Source organism: Phascolarctos cinereus, unplaced genomic scaffold (assembly GCF_003287225.1).
Source record: "Phascolarctos cinereus isolate Bilbo 61053 unplaced genomic scaffold, phaCin_HiC Scaffold_3;HRSCAF=262, whole genome shotgun sequence".
NCBI lineage: Eukaryota > Metazoa > Chordata > Mammalia > Diprotodontia > Phascolarctidae > Phascolarctos > Phascolarctos cinereus.
This window is the reverse complement of record NW_027555736.1, coordinates 120,987,157-121,005,343: the sequence shown is the minus strand read 5'-3', so window position 1 is coordinate 121,005,343 and position 18,187 is coordinate 120,987,157. Positions and strand designations below refer to the sequence as shown.

The following is an 18,187-nucleotide window of genomic DNA, read 5'->3' as shown; positions in this document are numbered from 1 at the left end:
GACAGAGAGGTTCTATTAAGCCCCAATATCCCCTTCTTCATTTCAAGAAATCCACTGACCCTAATTCGAAATACTAGTCACACCTTTCACTCCTTCTGGACCTTTCTCCTGCTCTCCAGTCTTCAAGTCCTTCCTTTATAGTGAGGGAAATATCACTCCTCTCCATTGTAAGTGGGGAAATTCAAACACCAAGAGACAGAAAAGGAGTGGATGGAGTGTTGGACTTGTGATGAAAGATCTGGATTTGAGTCCCGGCTTGTTCCCTTATTATTATGTGACCTGGGACAAGCCCCTTAATCTCAATGAGCCTGTTTCCTCTGATCATCTACCTCATGGGTTCAGTGTGAGGATTAAATAAATTAATAATAATAGCAGTAATAACAGTAACTGATATACAGTGCTTTGGGTCTTGAAAAGTACTTAATATACATGATTTTATTTGTATCTTGTATGGTATACATGACGGTACTTCGTACCCGCAGGATACTATTTAATGTGATTTCTCATTATTAGAGTAACTTGTTCCCCAAATAGGCAGTGGCAGGATTATGGGCTAATACAAACTACCCTGAGTTACTTAATACTCATACTCCTACCAGGGGCAGCTAAGAGCACTCTGCCAGGCTGTAGGTAGGAAATTAGAATATCCCCATTTTGCAAAAGGGAAACTGAGATGTAGAGCAAAGACAACTTACCCAAAGTGATTTTTCTACTGGCAGATCTTGAATCAGAGCATAGGTCTTTGTTTCAATTGCCTATCACCAAATGATACACATCTATTGTTCCCTCACTTTGACGCTTTACAATAGATGGATTCACAAGCTCTGATTTGGAAGACTTACCATTTCCTTCTAGAAATAATATGGTGATGGTTTCCATTTCCTTCAAAATGTTTCCCCACTTGTACCAATCTTTGTCTTAGTGTTACCTACCTGATCATCATGCCACCCCACCTCCAAATCAGAAATGTCCTTTGACTCTGAGAGACAGAGGAGACAAGCAAAGGGCTTGAGAATGCATCAAGCAGTTTTGTAGAGATGTTGGAGATGCCACATGTGCCACTGCAATACATGCAGCAAGCATGAATATGAGCCCCTCTCCCCCTCATTTATAGCAATCTTCTTCGGGATATGAGGAAAGATTTGTATCTCAAGGGAGAAGAGGCAGAGATATCATGATGCATATGGACCTAGACAGAGGCCTGCAGTCCTCATACATGAAATCACATAGAGGCACCAGATAGAGATGAGGAGGCTGAGCTGGACCCTCAACAAACATCAGTGGCAAGGGCTTCCAAGATTTAATGAAATATAACGTGGTAGGGCAATTGGTATCTAGCCCCTAACATAATCACCCCGCCTCCCACAGCTGGGAGTGGACTTTTCATAGATAATCTATGGTTTATGACACCAATCCATGGCACCCTGGGAATGTCAGTATTTTTTTGTGTGTGTCTCCCACAAAATATCACTAGCTCCTGTCTCCTATAAATGGTTACTATTCCATGCTTCTACCCTGGAAAACCCTAGGAATTTCAGTAATTGGTTCATTTCGTTCTCCCTCCCCCAGTTTCCTCAGTTCCCCAGCAACAGGAAAACATAAAATATGACAGGTTTTGTTGAACCCAATGAACCCCCCCCAAAAGAAACCCCAAAAGAACTGAGCAGGCTTGCACTAAAGTCCCTTGAGTTTGAGGAAAACTTTCCTCTCCTTTATGGAAGGGGTCAAGTATACCTCCCCTCTGGAGGGCCTCAGCTTCATTAGGGACCTACACAGTACACATGACTCATAAAACCAATGACTGTTTTAGTGTAGAGTTGTTCCTCAATATTTGTGATTCACTGATGTGTCAACCCTTCTTTTCCCTTGGAGTCATGCCATAGGTGTGCTCTGAAGGCCTCTTACTAGGTCTGAATGAAGCTATACATCACTGACTGTTCTGCCTTTTCTCATCAAGGTTCCAAATACCCTTTCCTTACTCCCCCTTCCTGTCTCAATCTCTCTCTCTCTCTCTCTCTCTCTCTCTCTCTCTCTCTCTCTCTCTCTCTCTCTCTCTCTCTCTCTCTCTCTCTCTCTCCCTCTCATATTCACTCATATTAAGGTTCCAACATTCTTTGTCTTTATTCTTGTAAAGGCTGTAGCTCTATAGTGTCAGTCTAGATGGTACCTCTTCAAAGCTTTATCAGAAAGATGGATTCCCCTCCAGATTATGCCCTTTAACTATATATGACCTTCAGGGTTCTGTCTGGGCCCTCTTCTTTTCTCCTATTACTTCCCTTAGTGATCTCATCAGGTCCCATGACTTTAATTACTATCTCTATGCTGATGATTCTCAAATCTACTTTTTCTGGTCTCTTTGTTGATCTCCACTCTCACATCTCCAACTGTCTTTCAGAGATCTTAAATTATAGGTCCAACAGAGATCTTAAACTTAATGTGTCCAAAACAGAACTAATTATCTTGCCTCCTAAACCCTCCACTACCTCTCCTACCTTCTTTATTACCGTAGAGGGCAATACTACCCTCCCAGTCCCTCGGGCTCATAATCTAAAAATTATTTTTATTCCTTGCTCTTTCTCAAACAATTCCCCTTCTGCAATATCCAAGCTGTTGCCAAGGCTTGTCAATTTCACCTTTGCAACATTTCTCAAACACATCCCCTTCTCTTTTCGGACACTGCCACCACCCTGGTATAGGCCCTTATCACTTCACACCTGAACTATTTGTAACAGCTTGCTGGTGAGTCCACCTCCCTCAAATCTCTCCCCACTCCAATCCATTCTCCACTCAGCCACTAAAGTGATTTTCCTAAAATGCTGGTCTGATCATGTCGTGCACACACACACACACACACACACACACACACACACTCACTCACTCCCCACTCAATAAACTCCAATGGTTTCCAAGTGCTTCCAAGAAGAAATCCAAAAGGATCTATTTGGCATTCACAGCCTTTCATAACCTAGCCCCTTCCTATTTTTTCCAGTCTTCTTACACTTTACTCCCCACCCCATATTCTCTGATCCAGTGAAAGTGGCCTTCTAGCTTTTCTACGAACACAACACTCCATCTCTTAGCTCTGGGCTTTCTCTCTGGTTGTCTCTCATGCCTAAAGTGCTCTCCCTGATATGTTCCAACTTCTTTTTTTTTTTTGGCAAGGCAATTGGGGTTAAGTGACTTGCCCAGGATCACACAGCTAGTAAGTGTTGTGTCTGAGGGTGGATTTGAACTCAGGTCCTCCTGACTCCAGGTCTGGTGCTCTATCTCCTAGGCCACCTAGCTGTCCCTCTGTTCCACTATTGCCCTTTGCCTTCCTTTAAGTCTCAACAGAAATCCCACCTTATACAAAAAGCCTTCCCTAACCCCTCTTAATTCCAGTGCTTTCCCTCTGGTAATTATTTCCTATTTATCTGTATATGGCTTAGTTTGTATACATTAGTTTGCATGTTATCTCTTCCATTAGACTGTTAAGTTCCTTGAGGGCAAGGCTATATTTCCCTTTTTTTGTAGCTGCAGCACTTAGCACAGTACCTGCTACTTATCAGGTGATTAACAAATATTTGTTGATTGATTCTCTCTGTGTGTCCCTGTGATGCCACTTCAGTGGTTCTCTTTGGAAGCTGTACTAATGCTCAGGGCTTTCTCCATGTCCAGGTACAGCATTCTCCGATATAGCTCTTCTCCTCAAGGTGCGTGTATGCCTTTTTTATATCTTGAAGTGGTCCACCATCAAAGAGCAGGGAGGCACTTACATGCATGCCATAGTGTAAATGAAGTGGGAGGTGAGGGGGAACCCACCAAAGAGAAATGGAAGGGAAGAACCCAACTGGAATGCCTACTACATGTGAATAAAGGAGTAATTGATTCATTTAGTGTGTGTTTTGTCACTTTTAATCACAGAGGTTTTTGAACACAGCCTCTGTCCAACCTGCAACCAGTAAAAAAGAGAATATGTCACTCCTGACTCTCTTTGTTCTCAGATAGAGAGAAACATGGGGTGAAGGCAGAGTAGGCTTTCAGGACCTTCTAGAGAGGAGCAAAGACTTGAGCAATATATAGACAATGATCAGTTTATCTGGCTGAAAGTTGCTTCCCGTGTGGTCATAAATTATAATGAACTGCAGGTTCTTTGAAGGCAAAGATTGTGTCTTATTCAAAGTCTGTATCTTCCCTCAGTGCCTAACAAGGTAGTCAGCTCACAGTAGAAACTTTAAAATGTTTGCTGATTGACAGACACTATATCACACATTTAGAGCATGTTACAGTTAACAACCATTATAATTCACATTTTACAGAGAGAGGACAGATTGAAAAACAGTAATGGGCAGGCCTCAACTTATACAAATAATGAATATAAGGCATTTATTAGTGGGAGTATTATTGTCCTTATTTTTCCAAAGAGGAAACTGAGGCTAACAAATGAGGTAATTTATCTAAGATGACACAACTAAACAGGATTAAGAACTAGATCTTCTAACTTCAGGGCTCTTTCCCTAATGGTTCATCCAATTTTAGCCATTAAAAATACCAAATTAAAAACAAATGATCATAGGGTTATTTCCATCATCTTAATGATAAGATCAGATTGAGCATCTGGTGATCCAGACAGCTGATTAACAGTTATGACAACTGAAAAGAGATAAATTAACTGAAAAAGACTTAACCATTTCATGTGCCGTTTAAACATGGACTACATGTCCTCTTTGGAAAGATCATTCACTAAAATACAGAGTCACAGACTTTGAGAGTTGGAAGGGATGTCAGCAGTCATCAGGCCAATCATTACCTGAAAGGAGTCCCCACTATCATATATCCAATAAGATATTGTCCCAGCCTCAGCTTGTGGTAGGAGGGAACATGATGGAGATCATGTTGGGGAAATCAGCCTAACTTCTATATCACAGAGATATTTGTAATGGCACTAGCATATCCTAACAGACTTTCTGAGCAGTGTTGTGTTAAAGTTACGCATCAGATATTATACCCAGCAAGGATTTCCATCTACCTCTGGAGGCAGTCTATTCCACTTTTGGAGGGGTCTTATTGTTGAAAAATTTTTTTCCTGACCTAAATTTTTCTCATTGTGTCAATTACTCCTGATTCTGGCCTCTGGAGCCAAAAAGAGCAAGCCTAATCCTTCACACTACATCCCTTCAAATACTGGAAGAGAGCCATCATGACTTCCCTGAGCTTTCTCTTCTCCAGGCTGAACATGCCCAGTTCCTTCAACTGATATACCCCTGACAATGGATTTAAGGCCCTTCACCCTCCTGGTTGCTTTCCTCTGGCCATTCTCTACCTTATTAATTTCCTTCTTGCGGGGCCATCTCTGATAGCCCTGATCTACATCTGGCCACTGGACCCAGATGGTTTTAGAGTAGAAAGTGAGGTTGGTAACTTTGCACAGACCTCTCTCACTTAAATCCAATTCATTTGCAAGTCATGACATCACCTTCCTGATGTTATGGTCCTCCTCAAGAATGAAGGACAAACAACAATTTCCTTCTTAAACCATGGTGTCCAGAACTGAAACAGTACTCCAGATGATGCCTTTCAGGGGAACTATGACCTCTTTATTCTTGAAAGCCATGTCCCTCCTAATGCAGACCAATATTGCATTTAAGTTTTTGTGCTTCTCTATCACGTTACTGATACACATAGAGCTTGTAGTCCATTAAAACCCCCCAGAGCTTTCCTTCTCAAACTAGCTGTTATTAATTCCAAGTTACTCATATCCTCCTACTGACCCAAGATGTCTGAACAGCGACAGAGTACCATATCTGACACACTATGAAGTCAGGACTTTATGAGTGTCAGAATTGCAGTTCTAAAAAGTATTGAAGGAAGACCTAGGTTGAGATGTACAATACCTGTTATGTCACTCAGTTCCTGACCCTAGTGCTTACTTTCCTCTTAGTCGAGTTGCATTTCTAGGGCCTGTCATTCAACCCCAAATGAACCAAGAGACCCACCTACACCTGTAGCTCTAAGTGAAAAACACATATAACAGAGAAAAAAAAAAGCTAAACACAGATACTTATAATTTATACACTAAACATGTTAAACTTATTACCTATTCTGTGACCAGGAATTGGTTTCTCTCTCCTTTGGATGTTCTGTGTAGCGTCTTAGAGAAGTTCCTTCTAACGGTTATTTGCCATCATGCCTCACATAGAGACAAGATTGGGGTTGGTGATGGGGCAGACTGAGATTAGAAACAGCTTACCCAGCCATCCTTGTGAAGAATAAGGAGGGGAAAAAGCAACTCTGATGAGTCTCATTCTCATCTGTTCTCCAACTGATCTTGTGAGTTTAAACCCAGTAACCCTTGAACCAAAGTGTTCCTGATATATACATACTCAGGTGGATTATTCTGTAATGGATAGTTCTCTAATTCTGTCTGTGCACCTATATAACTTTAGCAACAAACAGTCCACTTAGAAGTCAAGTTCTGGGGTCAGAATGAGCACTCTTGGCCAAAGGCCATTGAAAAACTTATCTAGCAAAGACTAGTCAAAATATGGTCTCTAAAACAAATTGCAAATACCAAACTGGGACAAAGTTAGAATCAGTTTCTAAGTATTAAAGTAAGTAGTGTTTCAAAGTTTTATAAAAAGCAGTTATCAGGCCAATGTTTCAATTTGTCATTTTAACTGTAGAGTAGGATAGGTGCTTCCCCTGCTCAATGAAGACTGAACTTGGAAACAAAATATTTGAAGAGAATCTAGGAGACTGAAATCCTCCCAGCTTTGGTTCTCCTAAAGGTATTCTCAGTCTTAACTCTACTGCATAGCCACCACATTGCCAGCCCAAAACAAAGAGGAAAAACAAAAAAGTCGTCTGAAGCCAGCTTTATCATCATAATCACTTACCATAGCAAAAGCCACACATTCATAATGTTCTGTCCTTCAAGCTGAAGCATCACCATGGAAAAGCCTTTGGTCCCATAGCCAACCACTACCCCCCCCAATCAATCTCTCTCTCTCTCTCACCTCTCTCTCACACCTTTCACCTCTCTCTCTCTCTCTCTCTCTCTCTCTCTCTCTCTCTCTCTCTCTCACACACACACACACACACACACACACACACACACACACACACACACACATATATATATATATATATATACACACACACATAAAAATGAAAGTCTATTAGGATATGCTAGTGCCATTACAAATAACTCCGTGATATAGAAAAGCTAGACTGATTTCCCTAAGATGATCTCTGGCTCTTCATGCTGTTCCCTCCTACCACTAATCTACATCCCTTCTTGAATTCAAGCCAAATAAAGCTTCACCTTACCTTATTCCTAGACAGTCTTTCACACTCAATATGAATCTCAATCTACACATTCACCCTATTCCTTTACCCCTTAAGCAGCTGAGCTGCCACTATTCCTTAGTTCTGGCCATTATTTATTTGTTTTAATATCTGCAGGTCCACAAATATCTTAGCTCCTTCCCCTCACTATTGCAATATATTTGTTGCAGGCCTTTCCACCTGCATATTCCTTTCATTCCACAGGCCTGCCATGGCAACTTAACTAGGTTAGAAGCAGCGTAGAAAGGATGATGAACATGGAGCCAGGAAACATGAGTTTGAATTCTAGCTGCAACCCTTGCTAGCTGTGTGATTAGATGATTCACTCAAACTCTCTTAGTCTCAGTTCAAGAGAAAAATAATTGTTCTATCAACTTCACAAGGTTATTATTGGAAAAACCTTCTGTAAAATTTAAAGATAAGGGTGGGGACTAGATCTGTTATTTCATTGATATAGGGAACTACCAACAAGGAAACTCCTTCTAGAGATACAGGCTAGCACCTTTTCTGTAGCTTAGAGTGTCAGAGAGTCACCTAGACCATTGAGAGATTAAAGATCTTGCCCAGAGTGGCACAATCGGTGTCCATCAAAAGTGTGACTTGAACCCAGCTCTGAGGCTGGATTTCTACAATTTACTACACCAGGCTACCTCTCTAAATTGCTACAGAAGTGTAGGTTATTGATAGAAGCATGCTTCCAAAATGAAAAAAAGGTCAGGGAACATCAATGAAGCATCAGAGAATTCGAGATGATAATTTCTTGAATTACGTCATCCTGGTGACATATAGGAGACACCTGCATGTCACGACATCAAGAGATTACTGGTTAAAGGTTTTACACATACATTGATCCATGCATATATACATACATACATACATATGTGTGTGTGTGTATATACACACACACACATACACACACACAGAGAAAGAGAGAAAAAGTAAAAATATATCTTATATATAATAATACCTTACCCTCAAAGGAAACAAAAAGAAAAAGCTTCATATTAGGAGAGTTTGGGGTCACTCTCTGATAAACCATAGAACTCTACTCACTGAGTGTAAACTAGTTCAGCAGCGTTAGTCACTAAGTAAAAGAATTAGAATCCAGTCTTTTTGTAGAACTGGACTGAGATTACAGATGGCCCTCTTGAAAGTCAGAAAAGAGAGGACTTACTATCCTATTCATTACCGGCACATACATTTGAGCTAACTCTAGGCTTCTGAGAGAGGATGAAAAAGGAATCCCATCTAACTGTGAATTTATTCTCAGATCTAGAAAAGGGGGTGGATATAAGGGGCTATTAGAAGTAGATTTCTAAGGTTGAAACAGAGAACCATTAATATCTAAGAGGAAGTGGAAGTTGGAAAGACCTCAACATCAACTAGAACTGAAGAGTAGATACTGTGGGATGGATTGGGATAGGAGAAGGGCATGTTATTTTTTTTAGGGATGAAGAGAAGGTGGTCAGTCTCTGGGCTTTTTCTGTTTATCAGCTGCATCTTCTCTCCTGTGTTTGAACTGGACCCCTTCTACATCCCCACCCCAAAAAAAGACACATACCCTCCCATCATCCAGGTTGAAACTAGAGCCCTTTTCATCCCACCACCAGACCCCTCATGGTATGGTGGAAAGAATATCAGATTTAGCCAAATGACATGAGTTTAAATTCTATCTCTGCCATTCTCTATCTACATGACTTAGAGAAAAGTCTTTAATATCCCTGTGACTCAATTTCCTTATTTTTAAAAAAGATGGGTATAGGCCTAGATAGACTCAAAGATCCATTCTAGCTCAAAATCCTTTGACCACGTGCCATTTCTGATCCAGTACTGGACTACTGCCACCTCCATTGTTATTCTCAAGGTATGCTTCCCTCCAGTCTATCCCTGGGCAGCCAATAAACAGGTTTATACTCTTCCTTGACCTCCTGCTTCTTTTTACCCTATTTATTTATTTAGTGAGGAAATTGGGGTTAAGTGACTTGCCCAGAGTCACACAGCTAGTGAGTGTTATGTGTCTGAGGCCAGATTTGAACTCAGGTACACCTGACTTCAGGACCAGTGCTCTATTCACTGGGCCACCTAGCTGCCCCTACCTCCTACTTCTTGTACACCATCAGTACCCCTTGCTGTTATTTTCACTTTGCTATGGCTTTCATAACCACACTGGCAGCCATGTAGGATTAAGAGTTGGAGGAATCAGTAAACACAGAGGTAAGTAACGTTCCCGGCTCTTTGCCTAATCCACTTCTGGCGCTGTTCAGGAAAGCTAAACAGCAATGAAGTCATCCAACATTGATCTCTCTCCCTCATGTCATTTCCTACTCGGCATCAAACCCCCTGTCAAAGTTTCACTGCTGTATCTGGGGTTCCTGATCCTCTGCTAATGCCCTGGCTTAATCTGTGGGAGCTGGGCTTGGTGGAGAGGAGGGAAGGGGAGGAAAGAGAAGGCCTAACCAGCCTATCCTTCTGTAACAGTTCACTGCTTTTTCCTCCTCCCCAAGGCCTGGCATGTTGAAGCTATGGCTGCAGAAAGCAAGCAATTTGAGGAGCATACAATCCTCTCATCTTCTCCTTTCAAGGAAAGCCCCTATTGTGCAGCTCTGAGCACAGTAAGAGATCACTAAATGGTTGTTTGGCAGAACTAAATTGTCCCACCTTCCAGAGTGAACCTATCTAGCACCAGGCCATTCATGGGGAAGATGGTGAAGGTTGAGCAAGGCTCAAATGGCCAATGTCCATGACTTAGAGAGCTCCTCCAACTACCTTTCCCCTCTTTCTGCTTTAGCATAGTAAGACTATAGGAAACTCTTCTTTTCTACCATTTCTTACAATATTAAAACACACGTGCTTTTGTCACTCTACCCACTGGCATACTAAATTTTCCATCCGAGGAATGGGTTAGAAGCATCTACAGTTACGGATTAAGTCTCAAAGAATTGGTGATAGTTCTATCACTTGAACTTCTGCTTGGGATACATTCAACTGAACCATGAGGCACTAAATTTAGGTTTAATCAATCAATCAACCGGCGTTTAGTGAGCACCTATGTACGCATAGTAGGTGCTAGGCATTGAGGATAAAGATACAAAGAATGAAACAGCCTCTACTTATGTTAGGAGCATAGGCATACATAGAGAGCTGGAAGGAATTGGAGGACATTTAGTCCAACTACCTAATGTTACTGGTGTAGAGACTGAGGTCCAGAAAGGCTATGGAACTTGCCTGAGATCACACACATGGCAAGCATCAGAGGCAGTATTTGGACCCAAGCCCACAGATGCCAGTGTTCTTTCTACTATACCAAAAACATATATGTTAATGTAGGAGATAAAAGATATCCAAAAAAGCCAAAGACATCATCAAATGCTGACAGAAACAATAAAGGAAAGTCACAAAAACCACTTTTCCATTTGTAGTTAAAATGATATCATTGCCATGTTCACCGAATTACCATTCTGATACCTCCTTGTAACACTGAAGGAACCCTAGACTCTTAAAGGCTTGGCCAGTGGAGTTCACTTTCTATCAGGTCCTACCATGCTGCAAAGGTTTTCAGTATGGGAGGAGCTGGTAATGGGCTGTTTGTCTGCTTGCTGTCCAGCCTAGGTTAGGAAAGAGTCGGTACCAAGTGATTTTTTTCCCTATTGCCACAGCAATTCATAAAGACTATCTGATAAATCATAGCAATAATTGTTCTTTTTGTCCATGAAGGGAATGCCCACACCAATGAAATCACGGATCTTTCTAAGGTCGAGTATAGATTCCTTTCTGCCCAAGGTAACAGTGAGAGAAGGCCTAAACCAAACAACCTTTTATGTTTCATTCAGTTTTAGGAGTCTGTGGTTCTGTGACGGATTGGACAGTAGCTTTCTAGAGGTTAGAAACAGTATTTTTATATCTTTTTTTCTCTCCTAATTTTAGAAATACTCCCTCCCTAGTTTTCCCCACTAATTCCTTCCTACCCATTTCCCAGAGAAAGCCATTTACTTCCAAGATCTAGCAACATTTGTATTAGAAAAACAAAAGTTCATGTTCTCTTCATAGCATAAGGGACCCATGTCGGTGTCCCAAGTGACTGTTGTATCTACTTATTGTCCTAAGAGCAACTGATAACATGAGCCAGTACTCTTGAGAGGACATATTGGCTCCAATATCTCCTCTGCATTCCTCCTGAGACATTGTTGAAGGTTGAAACCAAACCACAACTACAGAAACTTGGAAGTTGGAACATCTTAAACCCCTAGAACATCCCACGGCTGCTCATATATATATCTGCCTTAGGGTAGATATAGGTCTTCTAAGCCTGTCATGATCATTTCCCCATTTGAACATGATCAAATCCCCATCCCCAAGGTGACACAAGAGACTATGGAAGCTGCCCTGAGGCCCCAGGCCGCTGCTTTTTGGAAAAATATATAAAAAAAGAAACATATTAAACCACAAAAATAACTCCTTCCCCACATTAAAAAAAAAAAAACAGTGAGGCAGCATAATGCACACCCCTACTTATGCCTGATTGGCGCTCTTCCCTGGTGAAGAAAGGGTTGCCTAATGATCTGAGATTGGGCTGCATTCTTTTTTTAATTGTTCAGCCATTTCAGTCCTATCTGACTCTGTGACCTCATTTGGGGTTTCCTTGGCAGGTACTGGAGTGATTTGCCATTTCCTTCTCCAGCTCATTTTGCAGATGAGGAAACTGAGGCAAACAGGGTTAAGTGACTTGCCTAGGATCACACAGCTAGTAAATATGTGAACTGGATTTGAACTCAGGTCTTCTTGACTCCAGACCAAGTCCTCTATCCATCGTTCCACCTAACTGCCTCAGAACTGCATTCTATGGTTCTCCATATGTGGAAACAAAGTCTTGGTAGCAGTCATGGACCTAGTTGAGTCTGCTTGGGCATCTTAGGCCCAAAGGAGATCCCAGGGTTTAATCAGGCCACACAGCAGAGGAGCTTCCTTTTTCTAGGGAGGGTCTCAAACCAAGCCAGACATAAAGAATATCTCACTTAGACTACTGAGACTCTAAATCTTCCTTCACACATTGGCCCAAGTGATACTTCTAAAGCACAGGTCTGACCATGTCACTTCCCTATTCAATAATGTTTCCTGTTACCTCTAGGATCAAATACCAACTCCTCCACTTGGCATTTAAAGGCCTTCACGGCCCAGCTCCAAACTATCTTTCCAGCCTCATTAAACGTCATTCCTCTTCACACGTTTATAGTTTAGCCAAATTGGCCCTTTTACTCTTCCTTATACATGACATCCCATCACCCATCTCTCTCCCATTACAGAGGTTGCATTCACTCTCAGTTACTGGTTCTTTCAAAGTCAGCCCAATTATCATCTCCTGTTTGAGGCCTTTCCTCACCATTTCTACCCCCAAATCCACTTGTGCTTCATCCCCAAAAATTACCTTATGTTTATTTCACATATATTTTAAAAGTATGCCTATGTGTATACATTGTATCAGAATGTAAGGTCCTCAAGCATAGGGACTGTTTCATTTTCGTCTTTGTAACCCCAGTATCTCTCACAGCATCTGACACATAAAAAGCATTTAATAAATGCTTACTGATTTTTGATTGAAGAATGACAGACAGGAATCAAGCATCATATTCATTTGAACTCCATGAGACTCCCCACTGGGGCTTACCCACCTTACTCTGTTGAAACAGTTTGACTAGGAAATTGTGCAAAGAAAGACAAAGACCATCGAGCCCAGTAAAGAGTTCAAATGCTTCCAAGAATTCTTGGCACCAGTCCCAGTCACCCGATATTCACGCACACACACACACACACACACACACACACACGCACACATGCACACATGCACATACACAGTCATTTCCCACTTCCTATTGGAAAGAGCAGAATGTGACCTCTGAAGTTCATCTACCTCACAATCAACAATCCAGAGACAACCTATTTCAACCCTGCTCAGCTTCTTCTAGGGGTTAAAGAGTAAGTAGATTACTGAGACCCCAAGACATCCCCTGTGTCAGCCTAAATGAGGCAAACTCACTGGAATGTGTCCTAGCTAAATAAGGAATTCTTGGCTTCCACACTTTACTAGTGGAGCCACGCTCCACTCCTGAGCAAATCTGGGCAAGTTTCCTTCCCTTTCTTTCACAGAGAAAATTGTATCTATTTTTTGCTGAGACAAACAGATCTAAAAGCAAAGGACAAAAAGCCTACTGTCATTCCTTCTAGCACCCAAATTCTGAAAATGATCAAGGCCTGTGTTCACACTGGTGACACTGAAGGACTCTGAAAGAACACTGGATTTGAAGTCAGAAGTTCAAATCTTGGCTCTGCTTATTTATCACCTGTGTGTGCTTAAAGAATCACTTCCCATGTCTGAGCCCATGTAAAATGAAGTGGTTTTAGTGGATGACCACTAAGGCCCCTTCTAAAACTAAACCTGTGGCTTAAGCAGCATTAAGAAAAGTAGGGAGTGAGGGCTGTGGAGGAGAGGGAGAAGAGAGCTCTTGGGTTCAAATCTTGAATCTGCATAACATTAGGTAATCTACTTAACTTTTTCAGGCCGCTACTTCTCCTCTGTCAAGTAAAAATACTCAATGTTGTGCTGTACTAATCTTCCTTAGAAACTGCTCTGAGAAAATAACTAATGGGAATAAAAATGTACAGAATGGCAAATAGAACCAAGCTAAGGAAATATTAAATAATGATAACAATATCAAATAATAATAATAAAGAATGCCACAACAAGGAAAGGAAAAAGGGCAGCCTGTCAATTGCACCTCTTTAATATAGTTTAAGTTTCCAAATAAGACGACTGATACAGTCAGTTCATTAGAAAATAAAGTGTTTATTAAGAAACTATACACTGAACACTCCTATAAGTCTCTGTGGAAACGCAACGTCCCATTGTCATAGCACAAGGTGAAAGTGATGGCAGGATAAAGAATGTTGGGATGGATGATGCCTGGGAGGCCGGAAATGAGGTAATGATTTGCAATAATTAAAAAAACATCCTCACGCTTACTCCTTAAAGCCACACATGTGGGAGCAGGCCCTGTTCCCTCAGGCTCAACAGGGAGCAATGAGGAATATAAGGGCTGCTATGAAGCCATGGGGAGAGCTGAAAGGCAGGGGGCAGGAGGAAGATGAGGGGGAGTTGAGTTATCTCAGTAGGAAAGACAGGGTACATCTTGAAGCCCTGGGGTAAAAATCAGCCATCCACATATAGTTTTGGGAAGTAGAAGGGAGGCTTAGGCCTCACTATACAGGGAAAGGAGAACTTGAGAATTTTGGAGTCTTCTCCAAAAATCCTATAGAGGAATCTACCAAATCAGTCTTTAGATTGGATATGAAAAGTTCTACCCAGCAGGATTTCAGAAGTGAGAATGGGGAAAGAAAACTTTAACTGTGAGACAAAAATTTCCAAAAGGAATTTTAAACTGAGGAGGAAGTAGTGGAGACTCTCAAAGACCCCCAAGACTCTAAGCCCATTGCTAGACATCTCATGATTAGGAGGATACACTAAAGCCTGCATTGTATTCCTCAAAGGGGGCAGGCACTAGGGGGCTTTGGGTGGATAAACCAAGCCAATGGGTCCAACTGGGAAGTATGTCAGGAGAATCTGATATTGCCAGAAAAAAAGTGTTCATCCTTCCTTAAATTATCAAAACTATGCTTCATTTCTTCCAATGAGGAAGAGACCTAAAGTTGGAATATACTCTGAAAAGATACTGAGCCCCCTTGCCCTTCCTTCTCTCCACTGGATTAAAAGGTTTTGTTGGTTTTGTTGTTGGTTTGTTGTTTTTTTTTTTTTCCCCAAGTGGAGGGAAGGAAAGAAAGTCCTCTCCCTGGGGAACGTGGCCATGGAGTAAGACATGAGTCAAAGCAAACAAAGGAAACACAAATATTGACCAGAGAACAGGATTGACACTTCCATTGGTGCTGGGGAAGGGCCACAGAAGGCCAATTTTAGCTTCTTTTCCCCCTTCAGTTCATCTTTGCCTTGAAGGTGTGTATAAATTGGGTTCCAAAGACTCTCATACTCAAGAACAAGAGACAGGGAGAAAAAAAGAAAATCCAGGGATGGTGGAGAGGCAGAAAGGGCCACAGGGCCCTTGCTTCTCTGGTCCCCATGGTCTTGGCGAAGTGGCCAATTCAATGGCCTCATTTTTCCTTCCCATGGCAAAGGCAAGGCATCCTGCAGGCAAAGCTCATCAAAACAGCACAGTTGGGGGACAGAGAGGCCAGAGAGGAGCTAGAGAAAATACTCATCTCCCCTTGGGAGTTTTCTAACATTTGTACACACTGGGAGCCCTCCTCTTATAGAAGAGGACATAAGGAGGTGGGAAGGGAGGATCATTTCAAAGTAAGTACAACTTTCTCCACCAAAGGGGAAAAATGGTTTCCCTTCTTCCCTCTGGGACCCTAAATCGATGCCAACACTCAGGTCTGGCTTTTCCTCTCTTACCAGGCCGTCTCCACCTTTGCGCAAGTGCTGTCTGTGGCTCTTCCCCAGTCTGAGGTCACATGGGTGGCAGCGAGGTCACTAAGAGGGCGACATGATGTCCCGAGGAGAGCCAGGGAGACCCACAAGCATCCAAGTGAGGAAAGCAAGGCCAGAGCATGGCTGGGCTCTGCCAGGCTTGACTTTTGCTGCTGAAGAGGTGGTGTTTACTTTATTTTATTTTGTACTTTTTTTCGTAAAGCAAGAGAACTAGGTGTATTTAAAAGATAGCTCCTAGAGCACTGGTTTTGTTTTTGCTTTTTTATTTTTTTGTTTTTTAATTTGCTTTATTGGCTTTCACCATGGTGGCGCCTTGAAGAAAGGTAGAAGGAGCACAGTGATCACTGGAGAAAAAGGGCAACCCTGCTATTGGCCAATGGGAGACCACACATTTCTGTTGGTATTAAAAGGTGTGTTTGTAGGGGAGTGGGGTGCACACAGATAGTTTGCAAAGTGTTCTGTTTAGCAGCCCTGGATCCAAACAGAACAATGGCCTACTGCTTCCAACCTCTCTTAGGGCCCAGCCTACCAAGGTGACATCAGACCAGGGAGGCTGTAAAGGAGTTCTAAAAGCCATGGCGTCCTTTGCTGAAATAAACATTGACATCCTCAACATAAATGCCACGGTTAAGAGGCTTGGGATGGCCAGGAAGGCTTATTGGATTCAACATAACTTCTCTGAAACCTAAAAACAAAACAAAACAAAACAAAACAGAAAAAAGAAAACAGAAAACAATAAAGTAAACCAAAAAACCCAAAAGAAGATCCAAACTAAGGGACCGAAAACAGAGGGGAGATTGAAAAGGGGACAGCTAGAGATATAGTCAGAGGTAACACTGAGGTATATTGTGAATAGTAAAATCAATTAACAGCAAAAAGGGAAAGGCAAGCGGAGGGATTAGGATTGGGGATAAAATTAAAACCAAGCACTGTCCAAAGGACTGGAAACACCCTCTGCTGCTGCCTCCACTGGACACCTCCAATTAGCCTGGGAAAAGGGTGTGGGGAAGTCAGACTACCTAAGGAAGAAGTCCTGTGCTGACCCTAAGAGGCTCTCTAAGGCTCTCTAAAATTAGGTTTCTCTCTCCTGGGAAGAAGATTGGATTTCTCCCACTTCAAGTCTGGGGTAAGGTGACTTCTTGGAGGAAGAGACAGTCCTGTTAAGGGACAGAATAAATATTGCCCACAAGTTAAAAGCCCCTGGCAAGCAATGAGGTAGGGAATAGGTAAGAAGAAGGGCCTTGGGACTGTCTCACAAACTACCAGCTCTACAGAACAGAAAGAGAAAGCTTTCTTCATCTAGAAACTGTTCTAAAGGGAGGCATTGTCATTTCTACCACGAGCAACCAATAGGAAAAATGTCACTTCTCACATGGCACAATAACTGTGACATACATACATGCGTGTGTGTGCTGATGTATGTATATAGATGTATATATATACATATATACATATATATGTATATGTATATGTATGTTATATACATATATATTATATGAATATATAGAAAGGAAGGAATTTTTCTGAGTATCATTTTTTCTTATTTGACTATTCTATTCAGCCAGTTCCACCAAGGCATGGAATAAAAAACGCGCCTGACCTCTTAGCCTTCCCATGAAGTCAAATCAGATGGGGATGAAATCATCCACATAGGATAAACAGAGTAAACAACCAGATTCAAGAGTGGTGACCTCCCTAGAGTAACAGAGAAAGGATCCTCAAGCTTGCCCTTTTTTTCTCTACATAGCTCTGGGCTTAATAAAGAAGAGTCCTATAACTCGGGTAACCCAAAGCAGATCTCCAAGTGGAAATTGTTTTTCAACTTCAGATTAAAATGAACATTGATATGAATACAACAGACTTGCTCTGGACTAAAGGATATAAACTGTGTGTAAGCGTGCATGCATAATTGTGTGTGTGTGTGTGTGTGTGTGTGTGTGTGTGTGTGTGTGTGTGTGTGTGTGTGAGACAGAGAGAGAGAGAGAGAGAGAGAAAAAAAACAGGAAAGGACAAGTAAGGGTAAGGATGTGGTTAAGAAAGGAGGGAAGAGGAGGGGAAATAAAGAAGGCATCAATTGATCTAGAGTGCTTTTTTCCACATGTCATACTCTGTCCCATAAATCCCCTACCTCTGGCCCAAGAAGCCATTATAATCAAAGCAGGGCTGAACTGCTAAGCTAAGAGTATCGAAACACCTTAGGCAGGAACTCAGGGTATTATCAACTTCCGCAGGAGATGGGATCAGGCTCTTTCTCATATGGTTGTTCCGATGAAAAGAATTGGAGAAGAAAAGTAACTGAAAACAACCTACTCAGTGGACGTGGGTCCTCAAGGGAGAGAATAAAGGTGATGGGGATGGGGATGGGGA

At 41.8% G+C, this 18,187-nt stretch overlaps 1 protein-coding gene across 4 annotated transcripts in view; it reads right to left on the bottom strand.

Moving 5' to 3' along the window:
• Positions 1-18,187, bottom strand: part of NTRK3 (neurotrophic receptor tyrosine kinase 3) — a 471,829-nt gene that overhangs the window by 119,901 nt on the left and 333,741 nt on the right. For 2 of the 4 annotated variants that reach the window (XM_078151146.1, XM_020964695.2), the window contains one exon: positions 14,145-16,505. The exons of the other annotated variants lie outside the window; for them this stretch is intronic. In XM_078151146.1, the coding sequence (XP_078007272.1) occupies positions 16,387-16,505 (119 nt within the window). In that variant the 3' untranslated portion in view covers positions 14,145-16,386. Of the gene's footprint in view, positions 1-14,144; positions 16,506-18,187 lie in introns of those variants that run through there. 4 annotated transcript variants of the gene reach the window in all.